Source organism: Salvelinus alpinus, chromosome 13 (genome assembly GCF_045679555.1).
Source record: "Salvelinus alpinus chromosome 13, SLU_Salpinus.1, whole genome shotgun sequence".
Taxonomy (NCBI): domain Eukaryota; kingdom Metazoa; phylum Chordata; class Actinopteri; order Salmoniformes; family Salmonidae; genus Salvelinus; species Salvelinus alpinus.
In genome coordinates, this window is record NC_092098.1 from 48860728 (window position 1) to 48887644 (window position 26917).

A 26917-nucleotide genomic window follows, 5' to 3' on the forward strand; every position below is an offset into this window, starting at 1 on the left:
CCCTCGATGAGGTGAATTTACAAGAAAAGTAAAAAAGACTGAAATGACACGATGTGTGCAGATGGTGGGAAAATTAAATTACAAAACAGCACGTTAGAATGCTTTGTAGAGAATTACAGAATCCTATTACAATATAGAATGTGAGCTGCATGTGCTTTACACACAACCTCTATATAAAATGACAGCAGGAAGTGAGCTGCATGTGCTTTACACACAACCTCTATATAAAATGACAGCAGGAAGTGAGCTGCATGTGCTTTACACACAACCTCTATATAAAATGACAGCAGGAAGTGAGCTGCATGTGGTCTACATACAAGAACATCTACACAAAATGATGGCAGGATTCATTATAAGAATCAACACGGGATAGAGATACCAGAACAGAAAACAACAGGCAATTCAAATATTGTTTTTTTTCTATCCAGAACAATGGCAAAAGGAAAAGCCCACTTGACAAAGGAGATGTGTTTGAAATCTCAATGGAATTGATGACAAGGAAATCTCAATAGATCTGTCATACCTCTCAGAACAAAAAAAATTACTCCTATGTTTCTTTCCATAAAGAACATAAGGGCACAATGTCTACATTGTAAATTCATGTGACTGCCTGTCTTAACAATCTGGGCTAATTGTGTGTCGTCAAAAAATATGATTTCCGACTCCCAAACAGGATGGGGTGGGAAGCATAGAATCATATTAAAGCCTTGTATACTGCAGTGCCAGGCCATCAACTTCCATGCTGTGGTGAAATGCTTTTTCATGCCGTAGACATACCGCTTGGTGATACCTATAAGTATTGACATTTGATACCATGGAAAGATTTATCTATGTTATTTTAACCACCAGGCTGACTATGATAGATTTTATTGCATGTGTTGAGTAAAAGGTGGCATGAGATAAATTGAAGGATTCTTTGCTTATTTATTTCAGAAACATACCAATTTACATATTTAAAATAAATATGTGAATAACAGGAGCTAATTTGTTATATATTTTTTTTTTAAATATTTCAATATGCACTTCGGATGTTTGAGTGCCATGATTGAGTCAATAAAATACAGAAACCTTTATATTACGGTGCTTCATCCTGTCTTTTCTATGAGCCTATTTATAAAACGAGTAGGTCTAATCCTGAATGCTGATTGGTTAAAAGCGCATTCCAGCCGGTGTCTATTCCACAAGTTACTACCGGCTAAATCTATGATGTTAAAAGCCCTATTTACTCTGTTCCATCTGTCTGAGCAATCCACTGTCTCATTAGCCCAGGCAAGGAAGTTATAAACTTTATCTCTACTATAAAAAGCATCTAGACATTATCTCACATTTCTTTTAGACTAACATTTAGTTTTCAACAACGGAGATTTGTTTAAACCTTACTGTCTCGACAACGTCTCGGGCCAAACAACACCCATGCCAATATATCCTCCAAACACCGGCTTCTTGTGCATTATCACTAAATTATATTTCTAAACAGAATACATACAGTCTATTGTGACCACTTTTATTGAATTACTGACTGAAACTATTGTGTACTAATTGATGAAAATGAGCAACAAAAATATATTAAAGGGAAATTCCTCCACTTTTCAAACTCATTTTCATTACCTCCAGCACAATACCAGTGTCTATTATGTGAAAATGACGCATTTTTATGTTTTGTAGAAAATACAAAGAGAAAGTAAAAAAAGTTACTTTTTTATCAACTACCTGATGACATCATCAAAAGTTATAACACATTGTGATTTTCAAACACTATGGGATTCGTGGTGGTGTGGGGAGCCAGAAAATACACTCCCTCTGGCTAAAAATTTGTTGTAGGTTTCGAAATTCCCTGTTTTTCTTACTTTTAATCCTACCTAGTGTGCATTTTTTGGTTTTGTTAATATTTTTAACCACAGATCATAGAAACGCATCGTTTTTCACATACACTACAAGTCAAAGGTTTGGACACAGCTACTCATTCCAGGGTTTTTCTTTATTTTTTACTATTTTCTACATTGTAGAATAATAGCGAAGACATCAAAACTAGGAAATAACACATATGGAATCATGTAGTAACCAAAAAAGTGTTTATATATTTTATTTTGAGATACAAAGTAGCCACACTTTGCACACTCTTGATGAGTAGGTGTGTCCAAACTTTTGACTGGTACTGTATGTAGACACTGGCACGACGCTGGAGATAATCAACACGAGGTTGAAAAGCGGCGGAATTGCCCTTAAACATTTTTTTTTATAATTCAAAAGATATTTACTTACATTTACTGTAGGTATACCAAAATATCGTAATGTTACCACTTTTCTAAATTAAGGAACTAAATTAATGCTAGTGATAAAGGTAACTGTTCATTCTTAGTTTTTGTTGATGTGGTATGTGATAGGTGGTGGCAGGTGAACAATGAGAGATCCAATACTCTGTACTATGCAGTACAGCATATTTTAAGAGTAACCTAACCATTATGTATTAGAATATGTTCGACACTTAAGCAACATGAGCACTGGAAAATTGCACATATTTTCACAAAATTAGCCTCTAGTTGCTGCATTTTGCTGTTTACTAAACTACTCTAATCTGCATTGATTATATCTGTCCGACTCTTTTCCACACTTAGGCCTAATGCAAAACACAGCGTGAAGAAATGTTACACTCCCATTTCCAGAAACACGGCCCCTCTAAGAGCAGAAAGTCCATGCAGTAATACATAACCCAACACAACCATTAATAGGAATATCGTACTAAATCAAATCAAACTTTATTAGTCACATGCGCCAAATACAACAGGTGTAAACCTTACTGTGAAATACTTACTTAACAAGCCCTTAACCAACAATGCAGTTTTAAGAAAAATACCCCCCCAAAAAGTTATAAATAATTAAAGAGCAGCAGTAAAATAACAATAGAGAGGCTATATACAGGGGGGGGGGGGGGGGTACCGGTACAGAGTCAATGTGCGGGGGCACCGGTTAGTCGAGGTAATTGAGGTAATATGTACATGTAGGTAGAGTTATTAAAGTGACTATGCATAGATAATAACAGAGAGTATCAGCAGCGTAAAAGGGTGAGGGGGGGGGTCAATGCAAATAGTCTGGGTAGCCACTTGACTAGCTGTTCAAGAGTCTTATGGCTTGGGTGTAGAAGCTGTTTAAAAGCCTCTTGGACCTAGACTTGACGCTCCGGTACCGCTTGCCGTGCGGTAGCAGAGAGAACAGTCTATGACTAGGGTATCTACTACTATGTGTATCCGTTGAAAACAAGACGCACAGGCTATCATAATGAAAATCTAATTGCTGATTGCTCAATCAATATATTATGACATCTGTCACTGCTGTGTCAGACAGAAGACAGAAGGTGAAGTACAATATGGTTAGTTTCGTCATGATCGATGTGTCTCCTCGGAAAAGTAAACCAATTTGAGATCGTTTGAAATTGGCAATAGTCACGTTGCTCTGGAATTCTGAACCCCCCCCCCCCCTCCCCCCACTTACCAATTCAGATCCATAGAAGAAGATGGAGATCTCTTTCACAGCTTTCCTGCCATTAATTCCCATCATGCTTCAGTATGTTGTCTTAATTCTATGATTACGTGGGTTATTGTCAGTTATTGCTCTGAGTAAAAGCTCTCCTGATTGCCCTTAAACAGGAATTTACTTCACATTGATTAGAAAGAGCCAGAGTGACCAAGCACGGATAATATATATTTTCTCTCTCTGATTTATTGAGGTGTCATCTCAATCTATTCAAGGAGGAAACCACATGACCCCCCCCCAACAATGGGAGTCAGTGGCCTTTCAACTTCAAAGGCTTTGGGATGATATGGATCAGAAAACAACACTTCAAGGAGCAGGTCTACAGAAGAAAGAGCCTGTCGCACTTCACTATAAACTTCGGACACTAACGTGTCTGATACCTGCTAAATCGGAAACCATAAACGGGAAAATTTGATTTAATGTAAAATTTCTACTTGTATTACTCCATAATGTACTATTACTTTGTGGTTCACAGACGCAGTGGGTTGGAAATATATTGTGTTAAGACAACCTGATCAATGGGCTATACAATGGAATTCAAACGTACTGCATTTCAAAAATGTCATATTTCCGTTTAGACTGAGCAGTGTTTCAACACCCCAATTTTTTTCCCTCAATAATCCATGTAAAAATGTTCTATTTTTAGTCAATTCATTCAAGTGCCCTGACAAGAAAAATATATAACCTACAGTACATCATTTCTTCACAATACATTAAGGGAATATTCACTGGTATGTAAAAAAAATAAATAATAATAATCGTAGTCCCAGAACTATGCCACATGAATCCACGTTTTAGACATAAATACACAAGGAATATATCAATAGTGTTGAATGTACAGTCAGGAAAAAAACCACACAAAAAGAGTGAGAGCAACCATTGGAAACTCAGACAAAGCTCTCCCCCAGTCTGTAGCTCCGGCTACAAGCAGAGTCTCTGTGTGACGTCGCAGTAATCATCTGAAATCCTTTCCTTTCACCGTCCTCTCCCACTGAGGAGAATTCAGTCACCTAGGAAGTCTCATTCTGAATGCCGACGTGATTAGAAAAAAAAACTAACAGCTGCAATCACCGTGTTTGGAAAGAAAGCATACTCAAAGACGCACAATTTTCTTGCTTGTTCATGGTAGCGCACAAAAGGTAAAGCTATTACGGGCAGAGAATATGAAAATGAATTAAGTGGGCCTATTTCCACACCATTTCTAATGAATAATGCTTTTGAATATTGTAGAACTGTGTGTTATAGATCTGTCATTCTCATTGAAAGCAAGTCTAAGAAGCGGTAGCTATGTTCAATGTAAGCTATTTGTATGCTTCCCGGTCTTAAGTTTCATTATTTTGCTTCTTTTACTCTCGGTTTTGTACACCAGTTTCAAACAGCTGAAAATACATAATTTGGGTTATGGAAAATATATTTCACATTGGTTTAGACGGTACAATGATTCATTAAACAATGACGGCTTGTTTTGTCACATAAACGGAAATTAGGTGAACTATTAGAATTTTAGCAAACAGGAAATGGTGGAGCGATATTGCATCTTTAAGGGTCTAAGCAGACGTTTTTATGTCAATATCAAAAAATATCTGCGTAACAATTTTTTATTTTATTTTTTTATTTTACCGTTATTTTACCAGGTAAGTTGACTGAGAACACGTTCTCATTTGCAGCAACGACCTGGGGAATAGTTACAGGGGAGAGGAGGGGGATGAATGAGCCAATTGTAAACTGGGGATTATTAGGTGACCGTGATGGTTGAGGGCCAGATTGGGAATTTTAGCCAGGACACCGGGGTTAACACCCCTACTCTTACGATAAGTGCCATGGGATCTTTAATGACCTCAGAGAGTCAGGACACCCGTTTAACGTCCCATCCGAAAGACGGCACCCTACACAGAGCAGTGTCCCCAATCACTGCCCTGGGGCATTGGGATCTTTGTTTAGACCAGAGGAAAGAGTGCCTCCTACTGGCCCTCCAACACCACTTCCAGCAGCACCTGGTCTCCCATCCAGGGACTGACCAGGACCAACCCTGCTTAGCTTCAGAAGCAAGCCAGCAGCGGTATGCAGGGTGGTATGCTGCTGGCTTAATTAAGTACCTTTACAGTGAAATAAAATGTGCTTCTTAGCAAAGAGCAATTTCTCAAGCAACAATTTTGTCTGGACTTTCTGGGAGTGGTTTGAGTTGGGAGGGGAAAACTGAAAACTAGCTGTTATTGGCAGAGTGGTTTGGAACTCTTTCTTATTGATACATTTACTAATTTACCACCTGGTCATGTGACCAGGCAGACCAAAACTCCATCCCACCAAAACAATATCAGGCAGTCTTTTCAAACAGCTCTTACACTAAAAAGGGCCTTATCGTTTTCACAGTATTATACAAACCTCAAATATCAAGCATATTTATGCATTTCAGACTCAATTCAATCTAACAATTCAATGAAATAATAATTAATTAAACCACAATTCCAATACACGGATATTTATCCATTTCTAAAGCATTGGTCATTTCACCAGTTTGCCTTCTTTGAATTGAAAATAAACACTACATTTCCACTTGATAAGTAACATATTCTTAGTCAATTAAAATGTATGTCTATTATTTAAATAATGTACACGAACAAGCTCTCTTCATTTTATCCAATAAACCACGGATGACAGTGGAAATACAAACCCTAAATGTGTGCCTATTTAACATGCAACCAGTCTCACATGCACAGCTAGAAACTGAGTCAATGATAAGGTTTCCTAATTTACTATGGAATGGTTGTTATTAATATGGAAATAATGCATTCTGATTGGCCTTCCGAGTGGCGCAGCGGTCTAAGGCACTGCATCGCAGTGATAGAGGCCTCACTACAGACACTAGTTTGATCCCGGGCTGTATCACAACTGACCGTGATCGGGAGTCCCATAGGGCGGCGCACAATTTGCTCAATTTAAATTAAAAATAAAGGAGCTGCTTTCAAAACTCTTTCCTATTTTTATGAAGATCCTAAATGACTACTTACTTTTTTGTGTGTGAAAAACACAGTATTTGGAAATGCAGTATATCAATTAATGAAATCTTAACAGATACATTTGATATTATACCTGAAGCAAGTTAGTTATTTTTAAAGGACATAAAAGGGTCATTATCATTTTTACATTACAAATGATCATTGTAGAAAGTCCTTCACCGTCAACGATGTGGCTTTATCGTTTACAATTCACTCACTTTTTGGTTGGAAATCTACATTTAAACAATTCAACAGATTGTTGCAGAGAGATGTATCCATTCCCGAACCACAGCGAATAGAGACAGAGAGAGATGGTAGATGGATTATCTACGATACTGTACAGTACGTTAGCTTGGGAAGAGGTCTTACCCGCAGAGGGGGGTTGGGGTGGAGGGGCGCAGGCCCGGAGTAGGTATGAATTAGGGGAGAATTCGTCGTCAGGAGGGGGGTCCAGCATGACGTGGGGGGCGCGGCTGTCCAGCAGGGGCACTTGGCACTCCCTGATGGCTGGGGGGGCAGGATGGGATGGACCGGTGGGTGGAGGTGGGGCGGGGGGTAGCAGGCTGGACGAAGGTGTGGGAGGTAGGGGACGACCTGGGGAGCACACACACACACACACACACACACAGAAGATGGAGGATACATGTGTTACTATACACACTGGTATTGTAAGTTACAGGTGGGCGATAGGCAGCGCCCGGTTTGAACATGAAGTGATAGAGATATTAACATCTTGTCTCCATATCTATACAACGCTCTTTGAGACACAAAATCAGTCTCTTATGTTCAAGCTGAGACTGTCAAGTCCACAGACAAAAGCGCCACACTGCTGAGCCATAAAAAAATAACGATAATGAAAGACGAGAGAAACAATTGAGAGCAAGAAAGAGATATAGAAGATGGGGAAGCTTTACGGGGTGTTCAACTCCTATCTCTCCGGATAACCTTCCTGTTTAATAGCAGCAGGCTGAAAGAAGGTCAATGTTTATGTCCTATGCAGGCTTTTAAATTAACCATCATGTAAGGTATTTTACATGCCTTAAAAAAACAGCTCATGCGTTTGACTCTGACCTTGAGAAATATATAGTGAAAGCATGGTTTTCATGTTGATTCTTTATGCCATCAATGGTGAAAGAATGTTCTTTAACTTGCCATAGTCAGAGGATATACCTCCCTTTTCCACTCTTTTGCAACCAAAACCGATTGAACTGAGAAAACAACATTGAATTGCATACAGTGCCTTCAGAAAGTATTCACACCCCTTGACTTTTTCCACATTTTGTTGTGTTACAAAAGTGGGATTAAAATGGATTAAATTGTCATTTTTTTGTTTAATTATTATTTAATTCTAAGTAATTATTTTTTTACATTTAAATTTATACAACCTAAATGCAAAATGTATAGGCATGTTGTTGAAGTGCTGTTGTTGATGTGTTGTTGTTGATGTGTTGTTGTTGAAGTGCTGTTGTTGATGTGTTGTTGAAATGCTGAGCGCTACTGCTAGTCTCACAAATGCTTCACAGTTGATTTCTTAAATGTATAGACTTTAAATAATAATATAACCGAAAACAATTAATGTTCATTCCTTTTTAGCCTACCTTGCTTGCTCCTGACTGATTTAGTTAGTATGTTGTTTAATAAATAGCCTGTTGAAATGTCAGACGTCAATATCATACTGCTATGGGAATCATTACTTCCCAAGCAAAGTAAATGTTTGTCTCCTCGTCCTTGGCTATAGAAAGTTGTAGCGCAGCCTCTGAATGTCACTAGCTAGGTTTCCATCCAATTTGCGAAAGATTTTTATGCAAATATTCTCAAATCTGCATAAAATAAAATGTGCATTTACCCACCAGCAATGTGTTTCCATCAAACTGACTTATTACGGATAAAAGTCTGTGAGTGATGACATTGTGCACATAAAAATAACGTTTCAGGTAAAATTCCCATGTACCGAATGAAAAATACAATTGAAATGGGTTTCCATCGCATTTTCAACTCTACTCATGGGTTTGTCACAAACAAAATGGAGTTATATGGCAAATGTGCCCACTCTGGTCTTGGTACGTGCTCTCTACCCAACAGCTCAACAGATTGTAGATACAGTGCAGGTACGCAACCTACATTATGAAATGATTATGGATAAGAACGATATTATTTTTATTTGTCAAACGTCAGTCAAGCATCTATCATCATATCACAGGAATAAGACCCTCAATATTTATTGGAAAGGAGCATCAAGCTCATCACCGTACACTCCCACCACCCTGTGAAGTTCTTTAGAACGTATTTAACCAGCAGGCTAACGGACCAGGTTTGAGAAAGGCTGATATAGACCACACTAGGCGCACCCAGCAGAGAATCAGGGATGAGGGGCATCATCGGGCACACGAGATACTATAATGAACAACTCATTCTCAAACCCTGAGTAATATGACATTTAATAGATTACAAATGATCCTCCCCTGGACTAAATAAAACAAATACTAAAATACTCCCCCTGACTGAAATTGAAAAAGCATGACCCTCCCCCATTTTCCTCTGGGTAACTATTGTGTAAATGTCGACCTCTCCCTAAGTTTTCCACACCTAGATTGTGCAACATTTGCCCATTATTCTTAAAGAAAAAATATTCAAGCTCTGTCAAATTGGTTCATTGTTAGACAACCATTTTCAGGTCTTGCCATAGATTTCCAAGTAGATTTAAGTTAAAACTGCAACTCGGCCACTCGGGAACATTCACTGTTTTCTTGGTAAGCAACACCTGTCTAGATTTGGTCTTGTGTTTTAGGTTATTGTCCTGTTGAAAGGTGAATTCATCTCCCAGTGTCTAGTAGAAAGCAGACTGAACCAGGTTTTCCTCTAGGAGTTTTCCTGTGCTTAGCTCCATTCCGTTTATTGAAAAACGTTCAAGTCCTTAATGATTATAAGCATACCCATAACATGATGCAACCACCACTATGCTTGAAAATATGGAGAGTGGTACTCAGTAATGTGTTGTATTGGATTTGCCCCAAACGTAGCACTTTGTATTCAGGATAAAAAGTGAATTGCTTGCCACATTTTTTGCAGTATTACTTTAGTGCCTTGTTGTAAACAGGATGCATTTTGGAATATTTCTATTCTGTACAGGCTTCCTTTTCACTCTGTCAATTAGGTTAGTATTATGGAGTAACTACAATGTTGTTGATCCATCCTCAGTTCTCCTATCACAGCCATTAAACTCTTTTAAAGTTACGATTAGCTTCATGATGAAATCCCTGAGCGGTTTCTTTCCTCTCCGGCAACTGAGTTAGGAAGAACTCCTGTATCTTTGTAGTGACTGGGTGTATTGATACACCATCCAATGTGTAATTAATAACTTCACCATGCTCAAAAGGATATGCCCTATGGGACTCCCGAGTGGTGCAGTGGTCTAAGGCACTGCATCTCAGTGCTAGAGGTGTCACTACAGACCCTGGTTCAATTCCAGGCTGTAGTGCAACTGGCTGTGATTGGGAGGGTGGTTGCACAATTGGCCCAGTGGTGTCTGGGTTAGGGTTTGGCTGGGGTAGGCTGTCATGTTCTTAACTGACTTGCCTAGGTAAAATAAATATTCAATGTCAGCTTTTTTTATTTGTACCAATAGGTGCCCTTCTTTGCGAGGCATTGGAAAACCCCCCTGGTCTTTGTGCTTGAATCTGTGTTTGAAATTCATTGCTCGACTGAGGGACCTTACAGATAATTGTATGTGTCGGGTACAGAAATGAGATAGTCATTCAAAAATAATGTTAAACACTATTATTGCACACACAGTGAGTCCATGCAACTTATTATGTAACTGTTTACTCCTGAACTTATTCAGGCTCCTTGCCATAACAAAGGGGTTGAATACTTATTGACTCAAGACATTACAGCTTTTCATTCTTTATTAATTTATAAACATTTCGAAAACATAATTCCGCTTTGATATTATAGGGTATTGTGCATAGGCCAGTGACAAAAGAAATCACAAAATGTGGAAAAAGTAAAGGGCTGTGAATACTTTCTGAAGGCACTATGTCAATTAGGTTAGTATTGTGGAGTAACTACTTACCCTAGGTAAGACTGTAGTTTCAGTACTTCATAAAGTAGAGTTGTAGTGAAATGGTTGACCCCAAAACTCTGCTTTAAGGTAATTCAATTGAAGTAAAGTCGATCATAACTGACTCCCAGTATTATTGTCTATCGCTGACTGATGTTACCTACATAGTTATAACTGACCAGGCATCACAACTATACGTTTCCACTACACAATAACAGCACTTACAGTTGACCGGGGCATCCTATGAATTGTTGGAAAGGTGGCATCATATGACGGTGCCACGCTGAAAGTCACTGAGCTCTTCAGCACGGGCCATTCTACTGCCAATGTTTGTCTATGGAGATTGCATGGCTGTGTACTCTATTTTATACACCTGTCAGCAACGGGTGTGGCTGAAATAGCTGAATCCACTAATTTGAAGGGGTGTACACATACTAGTGTAGTTATAATTGACCAGGCACCACAACTATATTTTACTGGTGGTGCAAATATATTGTGGAATACTTCAGCAAGCAACTGTAGCTAGCAGGTCTGTTTGATCGAGTTAAATATGAAATGACTCATGAATATGGAGAAGCATATAGCAGGGTTGAAGATTGGCCACAGTAAATTAGTGATACAGAGTTGAAAGAGATTAGGAGAATGGAGAGGAGAGGGGAAGAGAGGGCAGGAGAGGAGAGGGGAGGAGAATGGAAGAGAGGGCAGGAGAGGAGAGGGGAGGAGAATGGAGGAGGGGGCAGGAGAGGAGAGGGGAGGAGAATGGAAGAGAGGGCAGGAGAGCAGAGGGGAGGAGAATGGAGGAGGGGGCAGGAGAGGAGAGGGGAGGAGAATGGAAGAGAGGGCAGGAGAGGAGAGGGGAGGAGAATGGAGGAGGGGGCAGGAGAGGAGAGGGGAGGAGAATGGAGGAGGGGGCAGGAGAGGAGAATGGAGGAGAGGGGAATGGAGGAGAGGAGAATGGACGGGAGGGGCAGGAGAGAATGGAGAGTGGACAAGGGTAAATCAAATCGTATTTGTCACATGCGCCAAATACAACGGGTGAAATGCTTACTTTACAACCCTTTCCCAACAATGCAGAGTTAAAAAATAATAATAAAATAGTAACAAGAGGAATAAAATACACAAGAATGAAGCTATATACAGGAAGTAGCAGTACCAGATCAATGTGCAGCTACAGTATATACAGGGAGTACCAGATTAATGGGCAGCTATATATAGGGAGTACCAGTACCAGATCAATGTGGAGCTATATACAGGGGGGAGTACCAGTACCAGATCAATGTGCAGCTATATACACGGAGTACCAGTACCAGATCAATGTGCAGCTATATACACGGAGTACCAGTACCAGATCAATGTGCAGCTATATACAGGGAGTACCAGATCAATGTGGAGCTATATACAGGGAGTACCAGATCAATGTGGAGCTATATAGAGGGAGTACCAGATCAATGGGGAGCTATATACAGGGAGTACCAGTTCAATGTGGAGCTATATACAGGGAGTACCAGATCAATGTGGAGCTATATACAGGGAGTACCAGATCAATGGGGAGCTATATACAGGGAGTACCAGATCAATGGGGGGCTATATACAGGGAGTACCAGATCAATGTGGAGCTATATAGAGGGAGTACCAGTTCAATGTGGAGCTATATACAGGGAGTACCAGATCAATGTGGAGCTATATACAGGGAGTACCAGATCAATGTGGAGCTATATACAGGGAGTACCAGATCAATGGGGAGCTATATACAGGGAGTACCAGTACCAGATCAATGTGGAGCTATATGCAGGGAGTACCAGTTCAATGTGGAGCTATATATAGGGAGTACCAGTTCAATGTGGAGCTATATGCAGGGAGTACCAGATCAATGTGGAGCTATATATAGGGAGTACCAGATCAATGTGGAGCTATATACAGGGAGTACCAGATCAATGTGGAGCTATATACAGGGAGTACCAGATCAATCGGGAGCTATATACAGGGAGTACCAGTTCAATGTGGAGCTATATACAGGGAGTACCAGATCAATGGGGAGCTATATACAGGGAGTACCAGTTCAATGTGGAGCTATATGCAGGGAGTACCAGATCAATGGGGAACTATATACAGGGAGTACCAGATCAATGTGGAGCTATATACAGGGAGTACCAGTACCAGATCAATGTGGAGCTATATACAGGGAGTACCAGTACCAGATCATTTAGAAGATACTTTTGCACAAACAACATGCTGATTTAGGTCTCCACCATCACTGGTATTATCAGGCTGTATTAGCTAGTGACGTTTGCTCTAACTCGGTACATGTATTAGCTAGCTAGCCAGCTAACTAGCGATTAGCATTAGCGGCTAACACGATTAGCATTAGCGGCTAACACGATTAAGGCCAACTTGCTAAGCAAAGACAAACTAGCGATTTGGAGATGTACGAAACACAAAACTAATAGTGTAATTATAGAAAAATATTCGATTTATATTAAGAAGCAAAGTGAAAACAGCATCATTGTCATCAATATTGCTGTATGTGGTGCATTGATCAAGCAGAGACTGATCGCAAATGTTTCGTCTGTAGAGGAACAACAAATGCTCTCTTTGAGTGACAGGGGGCGGGGCTAAATCTATAGAAAACGGCATGGAGAGAGAGAGAGAGAGATGACTCAAGCAGCGGAGTAAACTATAAAAATGGATGTACCCACGGCGTATCACATTTAACAAACCAAACATTCAAATTCTGTTATAGAAGGTAAAGTAAAAACCCAAACTGGTCCGTACATCAATACCGGTATATCGTAAATTCTGTGCTTCTACTTACAGTATGTCCAACACAGCAATAGTGAATTAAAGGCTGATTCCCTCCAAGGTGTTACAACCTCTGCATCCATGGTGTCTTTTTAAGATTAGCCTGCATGGGTTTGGTGTTTCATCTCCTCAAGACCAGAGGTACACATAACAACCCAACAAGCTGTTGTGGTGTGATGGAATGGGTATCACCAAGGCCCCGAGACTGTCTCCTACACGGCAAAGCACTCTCAGCTAAGTGTGAATACTCTCACTAATTAAATGAACCCCACCACTCACTTTGCTCTGAGCAGGTCGGCAGAACGTCCAACATCCACGGCTGCTTTGGCAAACACTGTGTTGTATAGAGGCCGGGTGATTTTGACTTGATGTCAGTTATCTGGTCATGTGACGCTAAAAGAAAGTGTCCTGTTTTTACTGAATAATATATATGTGCCTCAAAGTCCCAGAATGGAAGATAACCATTGCATCACTAGCTTGCTGACACACAGTACCCGTTTAAGCAAATAGCAGAGCATTGGATGGGGCAGTGGAGGGGAAGAGAACATACAGTCCAGAAGAGCCAGAGAGTGGAGTGGATGGACGTAGAGAGAGAGAGGGAGAGAAAGGCACATCTCTCTCTAATGACCAGGATTCATCCTCCTCTAGCCCCTAAATCAGAACATCAAGGTAAAACAGGAAGGTTTTCTGAATGGAAGATTGGAGGGAGAAATCGGTTTGTGTCATAAGCCCTCATTTCCTATTTTGGTATGGGTGTTTGGCAAAGGGCTTCACTGTGGCTCATTTGGAGCTGTTAGTGCAGTTTCAAGCCTTATCCTTTGATGTTATCTTCCTCTTTTTATTTATTTATTTACTTATTTTATTTAACCTTTATTTAACAAGGTAAGTCAATCACATAATGCGCTGGGAAGCAAACACAGAGCTGCTACACCCCCGACCCCCACATACAGATCTGCTGCAATCCCCCCTAAACACAGATCTGCTGCAATCCCCCCTAAATACAGATCTGCTGCAATCCCCCCTCTACATACAGAGCTGTTGCACCCCCCTACATACAGATCTGCTGCAATCCCCCCTAAAGTCAGATCTGCTGCAATCCCCCCTAAATACAGATCTGCTGCAAACCCCCCTCTACATACAGAGCTGTTGCACCCCCCCCTCTAAATACAGAGCTGCTGCACCCCCCCCCTCTACATACAGAGCTGCTGCACCCCCCCTCTACATACAGAGCTGCTGCACTCCCTACATACAGAGCTGCTGCACCCCCCTCTAAATACAGAGCTGCTGCACCCCCCCTCTACATACAGAGCTGCTGCACCCCCCCCCCCCACATACAGAGCTGTTGCACCCCCCCTCTAAATACAGAGCTGCTGCAATCCCCCCTACATACAGAGCTGCTGCAATCCCCCTCTACATACAGAGCTGCTGCAATCCCCCCTACATACAGAGCTGCTGCACCCCCTCTACATACAGAGCTGCTGCAATCCCCCCCCACATACAGAGCTGCTGCATCCCCCCTACATACAGAGCTGCTGCACCCCCTCCCTCTACATACAGAGCTGTTGCACCCCCTCTACATACAGAGCTGTTGCACCCCCTCTACATACAGAGCTGCTGCACCCCCTCCCTCTACATACAGAGCTGCTGCACCCCCCCCTACATACAGAGCTGCTGCAACCCCCCTACATACAGAGCTGCTGCAATCCCCCCCTACATACAGAGCTGCTGCATCCCCCTCTACATACAGAGCTGTTGCAATCCCCCTCTACATACAGAGCTGCTGCAATCCCCCCTAAATACAGAGCTGCTGCAATCCCCCCCTAAATACAGAGCTGCTGCACCCCCCCTCTACATACAGAGCTGCTGCACCCCCCCTCTACATACAGAGCTGCTGCACCCCCCCCCCCCCCCACATACAGAGCTGTTGCACCCCCCCTCTAAATACAGAGCTGCTGCAATCCCCCCTACATACAGAGCTGCTGCAATCCCCCTCTACATACAGAGCTGCTGCAATCCCCCCTACATACAGAGCTGCTGCACCCCCTCTACATACAGAGCTGCTGCAATCCCCCCCACATACAGAGCTGCTGCATCCCCCCTACATACAGAGCTGCTGCACCCCCTCCCTCTACATACAGAGCTGTTGCACCCCCTCTACATACAGAGCTGTTGCACCCCCTCTACATACAGAGCTGCTGCACCCCCTCCCTCTACATACAGAGCTGCTGCACCCCCCCCCCTACATACAGAGCTGCTGCACCCCCCCCTACATACAGAGCTGCTGCAACCCCCCTACATACAGAGCTGCTGCAATCCCCCCCTACATACAGAGCTGCTGCATCCCCCTCTACATACAGAGCTGCTGCAATCCCCCTCTACATACAGAGCTGCTGCAATCCCCCCTAAATACAGAGCTGCTGCAATCCCCCCCTAAATACAGAACTCCTGCACCCTCCTACATACAGAGCTGTTGCACCCCCCTCTACATACAGAGCTGTTGCACCCCCTATACATACAGAGCTGCTGCACCCCCCTACATACAGAGCTGCTGCACCCCCCCTATACATACAGAGCTGCTGCAATCCCCCCTACATACAGAGCTGCTGCACCCCCCCTATACATACAGAGCTGCTGCAATCCCCTCTACATACAGAGCTGCTGCACCCCCCCTCTACATACAGAGCTGCTGCAACCCCCCTCTACATACAGAGCTGCTGCACCCCCTACATACAGAGCTGCTGCACCCCCCCTAGATACAGAGCTGCTGCACCCCTCTACATACAGAGCTGCTGCACCCCCCCTACATACAGAGCTGCTGCACCCCCCCCCCCCACATACAGAGCTACTGCACCCCCCCTAGATACAGAGCTGCTGCACCCCCCCCCCCCCACATACAGAGCTGCTGCACCCCCCCTAGATACAGAGCTGCTGCACCCCTCTACATACAGAGCTGCTGCACCACCCCACATACAGAGCTGCTGCACCCCCCTACATACAGAGCTGCTGCACCCCCCCTACATACAGAGCTGCTGCACCCCCCCCCCCCACATACAGAGCTGCTGCACCCCCCTACATACAGAGCTGCTGCAATCCCCCCCTACATACAGAGCTGCTGCAATCCCACCTCCGACATACTGAGCTGCTGCAATCCCCCTCTACATACAAAGCTGCTGCACCCCCCCCTACATACAGAGCTGCTGCACCCCCCCCCCTACATACAGAGCTGCTGCAACCCCCCTACAAACAGAGCTGCTGCAATCCCCTCTACATACAGAGCTGCTGCACCCCCCCTCTACATACAGAGCTGCTTCACCCCCCTACATACAGAGCTACTGCACCCCCCTACATACAGAGCTGCTGCACCCCCCCTACATACAGAGCTGCTGCACCCCCCCCCCCCCCCCCCCACATACAGAGCTGCTGCACCCCCCCTAGATACAGAGCTGCTGCACCCCTCTACATACAGAGCTGCTGCACCCCCCCTACATACAGAGCTGCTGCAACCCCCCCCCCCCACATACAGAGCTGCTGCACCCCCCTACATACAGAGCTGCTGCAATCCCCCCCTACATACAGAGCTGCTGCAATCCCACCTCCGACATACTGAGCTGCTGCAATCCCCCTCTACATACAAAGCTGCTGCACCCCCCCCCCCACATACAGAGCTGCTGCACCCCCCCCCCTACATACAGAGCTGCTGCAACCCCCCTACAAACAGAGCTGCTGCAATCCCCCCTACATACAGAGCTGCTGCACCCCCCCCTACATACAGAGCTGCTGCACCCCCCTACATACAGAGCTACTGCACCCCCCTACATACAGAGCTGCTGCACCCCCCCTACATACAGAGCTGCTGCACCCCCCCCCCCCCCACACATACAGAGCTGCTGCACCCCCCTACATACAGAGCTGCTGCAATCCCCCTCTACATACAGAGCTGCTGCACCCCCTCTACATACAGAGCTGCTGCACCCCTTCTACATACAGAGCTGCTGCACCACCCCTCTACATACAGAGCTGCTGCAACCCCCTCTACATACAGAGCTGTTGCACCCCCAACCCCCCCCTACATACAGAGCTGCTGCAATCCCCCCCTACATACAGAGCTGCTGCAATCCCACCTCCGACATACTGAGCTGCTGCAATCCCCCTCTACATACAAAGCTGCTGCACCCCCCCCCCCCTACATACAGAGCTGCTGCACCCCCCCCCTACATACAGAGCTGCTGCAACCCCCCTACAAACAGAGCTGCTGCACCCCCCCTACATACAGAGCTGCTGCACCCCCCTACATACAGAGCTACTGCACCCCCCTACATACAGAGCTGCTGCACCCCCCCTACATACAGAGCTGCTGCACCCCCCCTACATACAGAGCTGCTGCACCCCCCTACATACAGAGCTACTGCACCCCCCTACATACAGAGCTGCTGCACCCCCCCTACATACAGAGCTGCTGCACCCCCCCCCCCACATACAGAGCTACTGCACCCCCCCTAGATACAGAGCTGCTGCACCCCCCCCCCCCCCCACATACAGAGCTGCTGCACCCCCCCTAGATACAGAGCTGCTGCACCCCTCTACATACAGAGCTGCTGCACCCCCCCTACATACAGAGCTGCTGCACCCCCCCCCCCACATACAGAGCTGCTGCACCCCCCTACATACAGAGCTGCTGCAATCCCCCCCTACATACAGAGCTGCTGCAATCCCACCTCCGACATACTGAGCTGCTGCAATCCCCCTCTACATACAAAGCTGCTGCACCCCCCCCCCCTACATACAGAGCTGCTGCAACCCCCCTACAAACAGAGCTGCTGCAATCCCCCCTACATACAGAGCTGCTGCACCCCCCCTACATACAGAGCTGCTGCACCCCCCCCCCCACACATACAGAGCTGCTGCACCCCCCCCCCTACATACAGAGCTGCTGCAACCCCCTCTACATACAGAGCTGCTGCACCCCTTCTACATACAGAGCTGCTGCACCACCCCTCTACATACAGAGCTGCTGCAACCCCCTCTACATACAGAGCTGTTGCACCCCCAACCCCCCCCTACATACAGAGCTGCTGCAATCCCCCCCTACATACAGAGCTGCTGCAATCCCACCTCCGACATACTGAGCTGCTGCAATCCCCCTCTACATACAAAGCTGCTGCACCCCCCCCCCTACATACAGAGCTGCTGCACCCCCCCCCTACATACAGAGCTGCTGCAACCCCCCTACAAACAGAGCTGCTGCAATCCCCCCTACATACAGAGCTGCTGCACCCCCCCTACATACAGAGCTGCTGCACCCCCCTACATACAGAGCTACTGCACCCCCCTACATACAGAGCTGCTGCACCCCCCCTACATACAGAGCTGCTGCACCCCCCCCCCCCACACATACAGAGCTGCTGCACCCCCCTACATACAGAGCTGCTGCAATCCCCCTCTACATACAGAGCTGCTGCACCCCCTCTACATACAGAGCTGCTGCACCCCTTCTACATACAGAGCTGCTGCACCACCCCTCTACATACAGAGCTGCTGCAACCCCCTCTACATACAGAGCTGTTGCACCCCCAACCCCCCCCCTACATACAGAGCTGCTGCAATCCCCCCCTACATACAGAGCTGCTGCAATCCCACCTCCGACATACTGAGCTGCTGCAATCCCCCTCTACATACAAAGCTGCTGCACCCCCCCCCCCCTACATACAGAGCTGCTGCACCCCCCCCCCCTACATACAGAGCTGCTGCAACCCCCCTACAAACAGAGCTGCTGCAATCCCCCCTACATACAGAGCTGCTGCACCCCCCCTACATACAGAGCTGCTGCACCCCCCTACATACAGAGCTACTGCACCCCCCTACATACAGAGCTGCTGCACCCCCCCTACATACAGAGCTGCTGCACCCCCCCCCCCACACATACAGAGCTGCTGCACCCCCCTACATACAGAGCTGCTGCAATCCCCCTCTACATACAGAGCTGCTGCACCCCCTCTACATACAGAGCTGCTGCACCCCTTCTACATACAGAGCTGCTGCACCCCCTCTACATACAGAGCTGCTGCACCCCTTCTACATACAGAGCTGCTGCACCACCCCTCTACATACAGAGCTGCTGCAACCCCCTCTACATACAGAGCTGTTGCACCCCCAACCCCCCCCCCTACATACAGAGCTGCTGCAATCCCCCCCTACATACAGAGCTGCTGCAATCCCACCTCCGACATACTGAGCTGCTGCAATCCCCCTCTACATACAAAGCTGCTGCACCCCCCCCCCCTACATACAGAGCTGCTGCACCCCCCCCCCCTACATACAGAGCTGCTGCAACCCCCCTACAAACAGAGCTGCTGCAATCCCCCCTACATACAGAGCTGCTGCACCCCCCCTACATACAGAGCTGCTGCACCCCCCTACATACAGAGCTACTGCACCCCCCTACATACAGAGCTGCTGCACCCCCCCTACATACAGAGCTGCTGCACCCCCCCCCCCCCACACATACAGAGCTGCTGCACCCCCCTACATACAGAGCTGCTGCAATCCCCCTCTACATACAGAGCTGCTGCACCCCCTCTACATACAGAGCTGCTGCACCCCTTCTACATACAGAGCTGCTGCACCACCCCTCTACATTACATTTACATTTACATTTAAGTCATTTAGCAGACGCTCTTATCCAGAGCGACTTACAAATTGGTGCATTCACCTTATGATATCCAGTGGAACAACCACTTTACAATAGTGCATCTAACTCTTTTAAGGGGGGGAGGGGGGGTTAGAAGGATTACTTTATCCTATCCTAGGTATTCCTTAAAGAGGTGGGGTTTCAGGTGTCTCCGGAAGGTGGTGATTGACTCCGCTGACCTGGCGTCATGAGGGAGTTTGTTCCACCATTGGGGTGCCAGAGCAGCGAACAGTTTTGACTGGGCTGAGCGGGAACTGTACTTCCTCAGAGGTAGGGAGGCGAGCAGGCCAGAGGTGGATGAACGCAGTGCCCTTGTTTGGGTGTAGGGCCTGATCAGAGCCTGAAGGTACGGAGGTGCCGTTCCCCTCACAGCTCCGTAGGCAAGCACCATGGTCTTGTAGCGGATGCGAGCTTCAACTGGAAGCCAGTGGAGAGAGCGGAGGAGCGGGGTGACGTGAGAGAACTTGGGAAAGTTGAACACCAGACGGGCTGCGGCGTTCTGGATGAGTTGTAGGGGTTTAATGGCACAGGCAGGGAGCCCAGCCAACAGCGAGTTGCAGTAATCCAGACGGGAGATGACAAGTGCCTGGATTAGGACCTGCGCCGCTTCCTGCGTGAGGCAGGGTCGTACTCTGCGAATGTTGTAGAGCATGAACCTACAGGAACGGGTCACTCGCCTCTACATACAGAGCTGCTGCAACCCCCTCTACATACAGAGCTGTTGCACCCCCAACCCCCCCCTACATACAGAGCTGTTGCACCCCCCCCCCCCTACATACAGAGCTGTTGCACCCCCCCCCCCCCCCCTCTCTACATACAGCGCTGTTGCACCCCCCCTTCCTCATCTCTCCCTTCTCCTCGCCACCACATGCTGAGGCTGTCTATACACAGCAGGTCTTGCTGTGACATTTGCAGAGATTTATCATATCAGTTTCCTCCCAAGAAAAAAGTTGAGGACCAAAGGAAACCTGAGATACTCCGGCTTCAGCGATACTCCTCTATCCTCTAAGTCATGTTCAACACGGCTCCAAATGCAGAGCTCAAAAGAAGGGGGGAGAGAGAGAGAAAGAGAAAGTGAAGACAAGCCAGCTCTAATGTCACTCCAAGAGGATTTCAGACACATCCCACTCCCTAATGTGCATTACAAATTAAAATCTGATTATGTTGGTATTTTCATTGCAGCGGGTTTTGATGTGAACAATCTTTTTTTTTTTTTTCATACGCACCTTAAATGTAAATGAGTGCTAAGCTTTTTTTAACTCCTACTTGGAACAAGTAGTACAGTACTTTATTGCCTGATATGTTAGGTTTAGTATCCATCGGCTCTATAATAAATCCATTCTACGGTCCTCTGTAGCTAAGGTGGTAGAGCATGGTGCTTCCTATGCCAGGATGGTGGGTTCGATTCCCGACACAACCCAGGCTTAAAATGTATGTAAGTGTTGCTTTGGATAAAAGCATCTGCTAAATGGTGTATATTATCCTCTTTTTGTTGATCCATATGAGTCTCAGTGCCCCCTCTCTCCTGGGCCAAGGCCTTTTCACGCAACATCTTTCAGCGCGGTCCGAGCAGAACGGACTCCATTTTGTTACAGCCTCTTTGTCATCACTCCCCGTGACTGGGATGGCTCCCCGCTGCCTCCTCGGCACATTCACAGCCCCAGTAGCCCCAAGCCCAGGCACCAGCGTGCACATAAAACCACGCTTTATTTCCCAAATGATCTCCAACAGAATCCCACTCAAGGTCAGATATATGTTTAGAGAAAATCACTTGGCTGTTTACAGGGATAAATGGTGCAAGATAAATGACCCCTACCCACCAGGAGCTTTCTGTCCAACTTCCCCACGCCTCTGTCTCATGCTCTTCTCTGTAAACGTCTACACAAACACGGCCTCTAATTACTTTTGACTTGATCCTATCGTTTCCTCCAAACTCTCCTCCACGGGCAACACCGGGCCACACATCGCACCAGCCAAACATCTCCTCAGACTGCCTCTCCCTCTGATCTCACAACCACGAGCAGGAGCATGTGGTACCTTCACAACAGGCAGTGGTGGTGTCTCCATGTCCACAAAATTGAAATGGAAATTCAACCATGTTCTCGTAACCCATGGAGACAACTTTTTTGGCGCATTGTTTGATTTAAAACTTCTGCTCGAGCGCAGTTGTTCAATTTCACATGAGCCTATGGGTTAAATGAGCCGCCACAATGTGATATGATGTCATACGTGTGGGCTATGATATATGAGACGACATGACACCGGTGTCACAACGAGTTGACCTCATCGATCAAACGCAGTAAAACATTATCCCTCAGCCCAGCTACCCCTCTTCAACCCAACAGTAACGCCGATGGTTTTGGAGAGAGTGAAATATACTGAACAAAAATATAAACGCAACATGTAAAGTGTTGGTCCCATTTTTCATGAGCTGAAAAGAGCCCAGAAATGTTCCATACGCACAAAAGGTTTATTTCTCTAAAATTTGTTTACATCCCTGTTAGTGAGCATTTCTCCTTTGTCAAAATAATACATCCACCTGACAGGTGTGGCATATCAATAAGCTGATTAAACAGCATGATCATTACACAGGTGCACCTTGTGCTGGGGACAATAAAAGGCCATTCTAAAATGTGTAGTTTTGTCACACAATACAATGCCATCGATGTCTCAAGTTTTGAGGGAGCGTGCAATTGGCATACTGACTGCAAGAATATCTAACAGAGCTGTTGCCAGGGAATGGATGTTCATTTCTCGACCATAAGCTGCCTCCAAAGTCGTTTCAGAGAATTTGGCCTCATAACTGCAGACCATATGTAACCACGCCAGCCCAGGACCTCCACAGCCGGCTTCTTCACCTGCGAGATCATCTCAGGTGGCCTGGCATGGCTTCCCAGTGGGTGGACCTGGCTCCACTGCCCAGTCATGTGGAATCCATAGATTAGGGCCTAATTTATTTATTTCAATTGACTGATTTCCTTACAGTATATGAACTGTAACTCAGTAAAATATTTGAAATTGTTGCATGTTGTGTTTATATTTTTGTTCAGTGTATAAAATCCTGCAGCACAATGTCCAGAGCAGCCACATCAGCAGCAAACCCACATCCCTCCTAATGTACTGTGTGTTTCGCTGCAGACAGACAGATTAGCCCAGAACATGGCAATGTGGCACAGCAGGAGGGAGGCAAGGAGGCAAGGACCAAGACGTAGGATCGGCTGCAAAGCACATCGGAAACCAGCCGTAATAATATCACTATCATCTCTCTATCGTTGTATGTTTCATTATACAGACAGCAGGGAAAGATGTGCTGACTCGACTCTCCATCATACAGTCTCCACTTAAAGAGCCACTTATGCCATCAGCTTTTGCCTTTTAATATATGTGTGATATAAATAACTTACTACATCGCGCACCATACGGCTGCCTTTGAAGTAGGATGTTTCCATACAGGCACTATTTTTATCCGGTGTCGCAAAAGAAACAAAACTGTCCTACTTTTCTATACCCCAACTCATCCTCAAGCCTCCCCCTCCCCATACGCTTACCCCCCCCCCCCCCCTCATAGAGGATCAAAGCAGTGAAAAATGACATTCCATTCCAAACCAATGAGAGCAGCCTCTCCCCCCTGACAACACGTTCTGCATCAAATCACTGCTTTTTCCTAGTTTTTTTTGTTTGTTTATTTTTAGGGAACCTGCAAATCTACACGCATCAATGCTTCTCCATCTCCCTGCCACTGTCTATCACTCCCTCTAAGATGTTAGAGGCCATTCACTTGAAAAAAAAGTGTTTTTCCTTTGCCACCAATCTGAAAGCACTCTTAATCCCAAAATAAGGGAAATACTCAAATGAACTGAAGCCTTTGAAGTGGGGAGAGGGGATTTGGTCACAGACACACCACATTGCTCCGAGTTGTATTTGAAGCAGGTCTCAACAGTAATGAGGATACACTTCTATCACAAAGATGCCATCTTTACTGTTTCCCCGGGATTCAGAGGGGTTGGGTTAAATGCGGAAGACGAATTTCAGTTGAATGCATTCAGTTGTACAACTGACTAGGTATCCCCCCTTTCATTCAGTTGGACAACTGACTAGGTATCCCCCTTTCATTCAGTTGTACAACTGACCAGGTATCCCCCTTTCATTCAGTTGTACAACTGACTAGGTATCCCCCTTTCATTCAGTTGTACAACTGACTAGGTATCCCCCCTTTCATTCAGTTGGACAACTGACTAGGTATCCCCCTTTCATTCAGTTGGACAACTGACTAGGTATCCCCCTTTATTCAGTTGGACAACTGACTAGGTATCCCCCTTTCATTCAGTTGGACAACTGACCAGGTATCCCCCTTTCATTCAGTTGGAAAACTGATCAGGTATCCCCCTTTCATTCAGTTGTTCAACTGACTAGGTATTCCCCCTTTCATTCAGTTGGACAACTGACTAGGTACACACACACAGCCCCCTGGCAAATGCCAGTCACACATCAGCCTTCTGATAACTGGTAGCATCAGTGTCCAAGGGCCCAGAGTCTGGCTCTGGGGACAGACAGTAGGACGCAGGTCATTGGTGAGCAGCAGCCCAATGGGGACAGTGACAGGGCCAGGCTGCATGGTGACAGGGCCAGGCTGCATAGTGACAGGGCCAGGCTGCATGGTGACAGGGCCAGGCTGCATAGTGACAGGGCCAGGCTGCATGGTGACAGGGCCAGGCTGCATGGTGACAGGGCCAGGCTGCATAGTGACAGGGCCAGGCTGCATGGTGACAGGGCCAGGCTGCATAGTGACAGGGCCAGGCTGCATAGTGACAGGGCCAGGCTGCATGGTGACAGGGCCAGGCTGCATGGTGACAGGGCCAGGCTGCATGGTGACAGGGCCAGGCTGAATGGTGACAGGGCCAGGCTGCATGGTGACAGGGCCAGGCTGCATGGTGACAGGGCCAGGCTGCATGGTGACAGGGCCAGTCTGCATGGTGACAGGGCCAGGCTGCATAGTGACAGGGCCAGGCTGCATAGTGACAGGGCCAGGCTGCATGGTGACAGGGCCAGGCTCTAAGATCAGCCCCCACTACTCCAGGCTCTAGAATCAGCCCCCATTACTCCAGGCTCTAGAATCAGCCCCCACTACTCCAGGCTCTAGGATCAGCCCCCACTACTCCCCAAGGCTCTAGGATCAGACCCACTACTCCAGGCTCTAGAATCAGCCCCCACTACCCCAGGCTCTAGAATCAGCCCCCACTACTCCAGGCTCTAGAATCAGCCCCCACTACTCCAGGCTCTAGGATCAGCCCCCACTACCCCAGGCTCTAGAATCAGCCCCCATTACTCCAGGCTCTAGAATCAGCCCCCACTACTCCAGGCTCTAGGATCAGCCCCCACTACTCCCCAAGGCTCTAGGATCAGACCCACTACTCCAGGCTCTAGAATCAGTCCCCACTACTCCAGGCTCTAGGATCAGCCCCCACTACTCCAGGCTCTAGGATCAGCCCCCACTACTCCAGGCTCTGGGATCAGCCCCCACTACTCCAGGCTCTGGGATCAGCCACCACTACTCCAGGCTCTAGGATCAGCCCCCACTACCCCAGGCTCTAGGATCAGCCCCCACTACTTCAGGCTCTAGGATCAGCCCCCACTACCCCAGGCTCTAGGATCAGCCCCCACTACCCCAGGCTCTAGAATCAGCCCCCACTACTCCAGGCTCTAGGATCAGCCCCCACTACTCCCCAAGGCTCTAGGATCAGCCCCCACTACTCCAGGCTCTAGGATCAGCCCCCACTACTCCAGGCTCTAGGATCAGTCCCCACTACCCCAGGCTCTAGAATCAGCCCCCACTACTCCAGGCTCTAGGATCAGTCCCCACTACCCCAGGCTCTAGAATCAGCCCCCACTACTCCAGGCTCTAGGATCAGCCCCCACTACTCCCCAAGGCTCTAGGATCAGCACACTGAGGCAAACGGTGCTCGTCTTTGCATCATCTGACCCTGAGGAACAGCCTGGCCGATGTTGTTCTGCACAGCTCCCTTACAAAGGCTGTGCCAATACCCTGCTGCAGTGAAGCAAATCACAAACGAACATAAATGTGTTAGGCATTGTCTCTCTATGTCCCTCTTATACATACACACACAGCAATGAACACGTTTGATACATATATACAGTACGTACTGTACTATACTGTATACTGCCCAATATACTATAGTATATTACGTACTGTACTATACTGTACGTACTGCTCAATCAGACATACACATGCACACACTGCACTTGACTTAACACAAGAAAACACTGCCTTGAAAAACAGAAGTGTACTCCTTCCTTTGACAGTTGAAGGATAGAGTTAGTGATATACACACTCCAGTATTCATGATAGCTGGTATATATCGAGCCTCTCCAACCGAGGGAAGTCATTAACATTCATCCCTTTATGGATCATGTTTTCCTTTCAAGACGATGAAAATGGGATTGCTTAGTCGTTAATTGAGATCCTTAATTACAGTTTTTTCCTACACTGTTAATGCATTTGTCAAAAACCCAGCACTAACTATTCCTCTTTCTGCTAATCCATACACTGATAACACTGAATGCATTTAAGTGAGAATTGGTTCAAAAGCCTATGCACCCGGTCTCCTGAGTGCCGCAGTGGTCTAAGACACTGCATCGCAGTGCTAGAGGTGTCACAACAGCTCCGGGTTCAATCCCGGGCTGTGTCGCAGCCAGCCACGACCAGGAGATGCATGAGGTGGCGCACAATTGGCCCAGCGTCGTCCGGGTTAAGGGAGGGTTTGGCCCAGCGTCGTCCGGGTTAAGGGAGGGTTTGGCCCAGCGTCGTCCGGGTTAAGGGAGGGT

The 26917-nt window shown here is 46.4% G+C and overlaps 1 protein-coding gene across 2 annotated transcripts in view; it reads right to left on the minus strand.

Annotated features, from left to right (window-relative positions):
• Nucleotides 1-26917, minus strand: part of LOC139537861 (teneurin-2-like) — a 179534-nt gene that overhangs the window by 146102 nt on the left and 6515 nt on the right. The window contains exon 2 of one of the 2 annotated variants that reach the window (XM_071339712.1): nt 6897-7121. The exons of the other annotated variant lie outside the window; for it this stretch is intronic. Within the exon in view, the coding sequence (XP_071195813.1) occupies nt 6897-7121 (225 nt within the window). The remainder of the gene's footprint in view (nt 1-6896; nt 7122-26917) is intronic. 2 annotated transcript variants of the gene reach the window in all.